Source organism: Onychomys torridus, chromosome 14 (assembly GCF_903995425.1).
Source record: "Onychomys torridus chromosome 14, mOncTor1.1, whole genome shotgun sequence".
Taxonomy (NCBI): domain Eukaryota; kingdom Metazoa; phylum Chordata; class Mammalia; order Rodentia; family Cricetidae; genus Onychomys; species Onychomys torridus.
The window spans coordinates 80,390,967-80,397,588 of record NC_050456.1 but is presented as its reverse complement, the minus strand read 5'-3'; the positions used below and the strand labels follow the sequence as shown (position 1 = coordinate 80,397,588).

General features: G+C 50.2%; 1 protein-coding gene across 2 annotated transcripts in view; it reads left to right on the top strand.

Moving 5' to 3' along the window:
* The first annotated feature begins 445 nt into the window (after positions 1-445).
* Brf1 (BRF1 RNA polymerase III transcription initiation factor subunit) overlaps positions 446-6,622 on the top strand; it is a 48,823-nt gene continuing 42,646 nt past the window's right edge. Inside the window, exon 1 of one of the 2 annotated variants that reach the window (XM_036205489.1) lies at positions 446-1,016. In XM_036205489.1, the coding sequence (XP_036061382.1) occupies positions 833-1,016 (184 nt within the window). In that variant the 5' untranslated portion in view covers positions 446-832. The remainder of the gene's footprint in view (positions 1,017-6,622) is intronic. The other variant, XM_036205487.1, reaches the window with a different exon arrangement.

The following is a 6,622-nucleotide window of genomic DNA, read 5'->3' as shown; positions in this document are numbered from 1 at the left end:
AGGGGACCAAGTGTTCATTTTAGCCGGGAATACTCCCTAGTCCGCATCACAACTTGGCCCCTCCCGGAGTTCTTGGTCTTGCCTTAGGGCTAGCTTACTCCCCAAGCTCCTCCCACGACATCCGTCCTGGTCACTCCCACAGCCCATTGTCCCAATCAATGCAGGCCCCACCACGACCCTGGGCCGGGCCTTGGACTCTCTCAAGCACGGCCCACAAGCCCTTCCCACTACTTTGTTTCCAGATTCCCTCTCTCCGTCTGTCCGCTCTCCTTAGGCTCCTCCCACGGCCCTCTTCTTGGCCTGGGCCCCGCCTTCAGGCTCCTCCCATACCTCTTGGGACTCTTCCCAGGCCCCGCCCACAGCCCTCGTCCGGGCCCCGTCACGCTAAGCCCCGCCCCAGGCTCCTCCCACAGTCCCGTCTCTTCTCAGGCTCCTCCCACGGCCCTTGTCGGGTCCTGGGCGTCGCTCCCCGCCTCGGTCCCGCCCTCCTCGGCGACCAGCAAAGTCCGTCCCCTCTGCTGGCTGGCTTGTGGCCCGCGAGGCCTACGGATTTGGAGCTTCCCTTCTGGCGGGCCGGAAGGTTGACGGTTCGGTCCCAGGGTCCCGACGCGTCCTGAGTTCCTTTCTTGGTCCCGCGGCGCGGCCGTTGGAAGCAGCGCGGCCCAGACGCGCGTGGCGAATCTGCCACGACGAATCGGCGGGCGTGGTGCCGGCGGCCTCGCGAGAGCGCGGCTCAGACAGAGGCGGCGCGACGGGGCTTGCAGGCTAAGGGCCGCGGGCGGAGAGCGGGCAGCGGAGCGGCGGGGGGCCGGTGGGGCCCCGCGGCTCCGCCATGACGGGCCGCGTATGCCGCGGCTGCGGCGGCACGGACATCGAGTTGGACGCGGCGCGCGGCGATGCAGTGTGCACGGGCTGCGGCTCGGTGCTCGAGGACAACATCATCGTGTCCGAGGTGCAGTTCGTGGAGAATAGCGGCGGCGGCTCGTCGGCGGTCGGCCAGTTCGTGTCGCTGGACGGTGGGTCCTGCCGCGCGGGGAAACGGGGGCGGGTAGGGCTGAGTGTACGAAAAGAGTGGGAAGGAGGCGGGGAAATTGAAGCAGCAGATCGCCTTGCCAAAGGCCATGGGCAATCAGGCAGGGAAACTGAGGCAGGGACCGGCCAGGAACTTGCAGCCGTGTCCCGTACACCGACGTGAGCTCCTCGATCTTCCCAGTCCAAGCGTCGCGGTCTGGTCCAACCGAGGCCATCGGACTGGGTCTCGGAATCTGGCAGGCAAGGTTTTCAGGCTCGCATCTGATGCACGTTCGGTTTTCCTGGTTGGCCACTCTGACAGGTGTGCATTGCCCTTAGGGCTATGAAGATATGCCCAGCCTCAATTCTATTGCCTAGTCCTTATTTTTTATTAGGGTTGTTTCCCAACCGTTGAGTTCTGAGTCTTTGGTGAGTTTTATTTCCAAGACCTTCTTTGTATATATGATACACGGAGCAGAAGTTACTCATCTTGAACAAAGGTTTTACATTTTGAAACACTCAAATTGGTCGTTTTTTTATCTTGATTGTTCTTTTGTCATTAATCTAAAATGTCTTTCTTTGAGTCACTACATTTGTCTTCTAAAAGTTATTGTTTACATTTTAATGTGGTTTTATTTTTATTTTCTGTACACTGGGGATCTAACCCAGGGCCTCTGGCATACAAAGCTATTACCACATTTTGAGTTGTGCTTTGTGGAAAATGATGTGCAAGTTGAGGTTCCTTTCTTGCATGTGGAGGTCGTTTTCCACACAGTTTGCTAAAAGGCTTCCTTTTTTTGCATGGAGTTACCATTGTACCTTCAGCAGAGATCACTGTATGCACCCATGTGGGTCTGCTTCTGGGCTCTGTTTTGCGTCCATCCTTACATTTTGTTTACATTTTAATGTCTTGAGATCAGATATTGTGAGCCTTTTTAGAATTGTAGATTTGTAGTCACCTACCCTTCTGTTGTAGAGTAATTGTATATATGCCTATTTATGTGTATTTATGTGTATGGTTCTGGGGCTGGAACTCAGTCTTACTCATGCTAAGGAAGTGCTCTGCCACTGAGCTGTATTTTTGCCCTCTTTTTACATTTTATTTTGAGTCAGGGTTTTGCCAAGTTGTCCAGGATTGCTTTGAACTTAATTGGTAGCCCAGGCAGGCCTTGAACTTGCACACCTCTTGCTTCAGCCTCCTAAGTAGTTGGAATTATGAGCCTGGACTACAAGACCTAACTTCTTTTTGTTGTTTTTTGAGACAGGCTGTCCCTATGTAGACTGGCTGGCCTCAAACTTGCAGCAATCTCCTTGCCTCAGCTTCCCAAGTGCTGGGATTGCAAGCATGCACCACCAGGCCCTGTGTGGCTGATTCTGTGTAGGGTATGTGTGTGTGGGTGCACGTGTGTGTGTGTGTGTGTGTGTGTGTGTGTGTGTGTGTGTGTGTGTGTGTAGGCATAGGCATACATGCATGTGTGGTTGCATGAGTGAGGAGGCCCAAGTTGCCATCGGGTACCCTACTTGATATTGCTACACTGTGTTTATTAAGTCAAGGTCTTTTGCTGAGCTGGCTACTCTAGCTAGCCAGTTTTGACCAGGGGATTCCCTCTCTCAGCCTCCCAAGTGCTAGGGTTGTAGGTGGCCACCACACCCGACCAGCTTTTCTGTGAGTTCTGGGGATCTGAACTTTAGTCATGCTTGCAGAGCAAGCATTTAATCCACTGAACCATCTCCCCAGCCCCTGTGGCAACTGTTTTTTTTCCCCCTTCCCCAATGGCAGATTTTTGAATCTGCTGTGCATTCCAGAAGTGAGCTCTCTTGGGGTATTAGCCTTTGGACATGCTGGTGGATTTTGATCTCTGTTTACTTGGGATATTGGTCTGTGTTTAACACCTGTCAGCCTTAGGTATCATAGTAATATACTCCTAAAACAAGTGAGCAATATCCCACTTGCTTTGTGGAAGGGACTGTGTACCAACAATGCAATCTGCTCTTTTATTTTCTTTCCTAGTTTCACTATGTAACTTAGACTGGCCTCAAACTCATAATGTTCCTGCCTCTAAGCCTTCTACATAGCCAGGATTACAGGTGTGTGCCTCCCACTTCTTGGTCCTGTCTTAATTAAATATTAGGTATACTTCTCCAGTGTAGCCAGTTGGACTTAGGGGTTTCTTTTCAGCTCTGTCATAGTAGTGGTTGTAGTTACGTTTCAGATAGTTTCTGACTTGTTTTGGAATTCAGGTTTGAGGAATGGGTCTATCTGGTTGTGGAATTCATGTGTGTGTGTGTGTGTGTGTGTGTGTGTTTCTGTGCGCGCACGTGTGCACATGCATGCGCTAAGCAAGTGGTCTGCCACTGAGCTTTGTCCCCAGCCCATGTCCTAGATGTCTGGAAGATGTCCCTTTTCCTTGGGTGTTAGTGTCTGTGTTTCCCTTTGTCTTTCTTGCTGGTTTACCAGTTGTGTTGATATCTACAAAAAACATTGACTTGAGGGGGACCTTTCCCTCCTGCTTTTCCTTCCCTATGGAATGTTTCACATGTCACACGAGTTCTTTTTTTTTTTTTTTTTTTTTTTTTTTTTCTTCTTTTTTGTATGTGGAGCTGAGGATCAAACCCAGGGCCTTGCGCTTGCTAGGCAAGCACTCTACCACTGAGCTAAATCCCCAACCCCTGTCACACGAGTTCTTATCCTTTGTAGGTGACTTCCCAAGGGTATCTTCTTGATTGCTGTGACAGCGGTTCCACCACACATTGTCTACAGCCTCCTGAATAGTTGCCAAAATGTTGATGCCTATTGGAGCGATAACAACAGTAATAACAGGTCATTCTGGGAGTAGGTGTCTAGGGCTTTCCATTGGCAGACACTTTTCCTAGGTCCGCCCATGGCTTGGTGACAGTGTGCCCTCATGATACCAGGGAAAATAGTGTAGAGCCAGGGTGGAGTGAGGTCTTACCATGCATCCTGGAAATCATGTTCCAAAGCCTTAAGCGAAAGTCAGATGGGCCCTTAGGTGGTGGCATCAAGGTCTCTCTCCAGGGAGAAGCACTCCAGCAACCAGCCATGTGTGCCCTGGGAATGCACTGTGGGGTCATGAATTCTTAGCTTTGGTAGAAGATGCAGGGTATACAAGAAGGAGGTGTCAGCTGCTTTGAGCAGCCATCTTTCATGTGGCTACCAAATCAGCACGACCACACAGGCAGGAAACAGATGACTTGTCCCATTTCCTGCCCTCATAGGTCCCTGGTGCTCTTTGTTCATCTTGTCCTTCCTCCATCTTCATTGTAAAGTTGTTTCTCATTGGTGGCTGCATATAGGTTCTAAAATTGCTGTCTCTTTCCTAGGTGTCCTTACTTACAACAACCTAAGCTGGACACTAACAGTCTACTCTAGAATATGTGCTTAATACACTCAAGTGAGTGATGAGGGTCCTGCAACAGGAGGTTCCTGACTAGGGAAACTTACCATCCTATACCTGTAATTGGGTTTTAGAGGCCTTTTCAAGAAGCTTGTGCCAAGGGAAGTACTGGGCATCAAGACTGCAGATTTAGATGCCAAATACAAGGCAGTGGGTAGCTGGAGAAGTTGGAATTTGAGCCATACCATGAGAGTCTGGGCTTACCTTTATGAGCAAGGATGGCAGGGGCTAAGCATGGTTTCCAATAATGCACACTTCCCAGCGTGTGCCACGTCCTCCGAGGCCTCCCTTTGTCAGTGAATGGTGACCCTTGTGCCTTTTTCATCCTTCCCAAGACTTGGGACTACTCTCAAAATGCTTGTTGCAGAAAGAGCTCCTGCACTAAGCAACCTGTGGCTCCTGCCTCCTCAGGGTTTATCCTCCCCTGTCCTGGGAGCAGCAAACCTTGTTTATAGTAGGCTGGAAGTACTCCCTGAGGTTCCAATAATCAGAATTGCTTTTGGTGTTTGGGGTAGAACCCAGGGCCTCATGTGCTAGGCACGTATTCCCCAGCCCACTAATCAGAACTTAACATTTGTATTACATTTATTTATATGCGTATGTACATGCCACTCTGCGTGTGTGTAGAATTCAGAGGCTAACTTATGGAAGTTACGGGTAAAGCTACTTGCTGCCTAGATGGATGATCTGAGTTCAAACACCAGAACTCACTTAGTGGAGAAAACCATCTCCTGCAAGTTGTCCATAAATGTGCCAATGTGCCACCATGTAGCTTCTTCGTGACCAAGCTCAGGTGGTCAGGAGTGACAGCTATTTAGCTGCAGAGACATCTCACCTGCCATAGAACCTTTTCTTGGTTTTGTTTGGTTTTTCAGGACAGGGTTTCTCTGTGTAGCTGTCCTGGAACTCACTCTGTAGACCAGGCTGTCTTCAAACTCACAGATCTGCTTGCCTCTGCCTCCTGAGGGCTGGGGTTAAAGGAGTGGGCCACCACCCTGGCTTCTTTTTAAAGGTGGGGGTCTTGCTATGTAGTGCAGGCTGGCCTCAAGTTTCTAGTCTTCTATGTCAAATCAACACAGTTGTAAAGACTTTCTATTCTGGGCCAGGTGGTGGTGGTGCACGCCTTTAATCATAGCACTCAGGAGGCAGAGCAGGTGGATCTCTGTGAGTTCGAGGCCAGCCTGGTCTATAAAGTGAGTTCCAGGAAAGGCACAAAACTACACAGAGAAACCCTGTCTCAAAAAAACAAAACAAAAAAAAAAAAAGACTTTCTATTCTGGAGACTGTGAGAAAAAACAGTGCTGTGAAGAGGCCTTTCTGGGTACTGAGGTCTCTTGACCCTCTTCCTAGGTCTAGTCCAGCATGTGAGGGTGGCATTGCCTGTTCCAAAGCTCATCCAGTCTGATTATACCCATGCTGTCTTGGGTTCAACCCTCTCTGCTCTTTGCTAAGTCAGAGGCGATCTTGATCTTCTCCAAGTGGCCTGTGATCCATTGTCCACGAGGGGGCAGACTCTGCCAAGCCCATCTGTGCTATACTGTCAGCCTGTATTTTTTGTTACAGAAACTTGTAGAAAGTACCAAATGTTTGCTGAGCATAGTAGTGCACATCCATAGTCCGAGCACTTGGGAGGCCGAATTTTAAATCAGCCTTTGCGATATAGTGAAACCTTGTCTGGGAGGAAGGAAAGAAAAGCAAAATACCCAGTGTTTTTAGAAGTCAAGCACATCTGAAATGTGAAGATCTAGGAGAATTTGTAGTCGGCAGTTCCATGTAGAGGTCGTATTTGGCCTTCTTTCACACTCGAGGGAGGGAGCCTGAGGTAGCTAGCACCTTAGCTTGCTGAGTAAGTGCTTTCCACATCGTGTTTCCTCAGCTGCTCCTAGGGCCACTGCAGGTAGGACAGCCCAAGCAGAAGTGTGGGGTGGCGGTGCGGGAGGCAGGGTGTGCCTGTGGAAGTGGCAGTGCTTGGTGTGGGGCTGGATGGAGGAGTGCCAAGACTGCAGTGAGCATTCCTCTGTGGTGGAAGTCTTCTCTCTGGGGGTGGGGCCTGAGGCCTCGCATTGGCCTGCAGCTCTTGAGCCGTGTGCCTTAGCATTCTGATTACAGGCGTGCACCGCTGTGCTCAGCTGGCTATTGCCACCATTCTTTCCTTTTTAATATTTATTTATTTATTATGTTCACAGAAGAGGGCG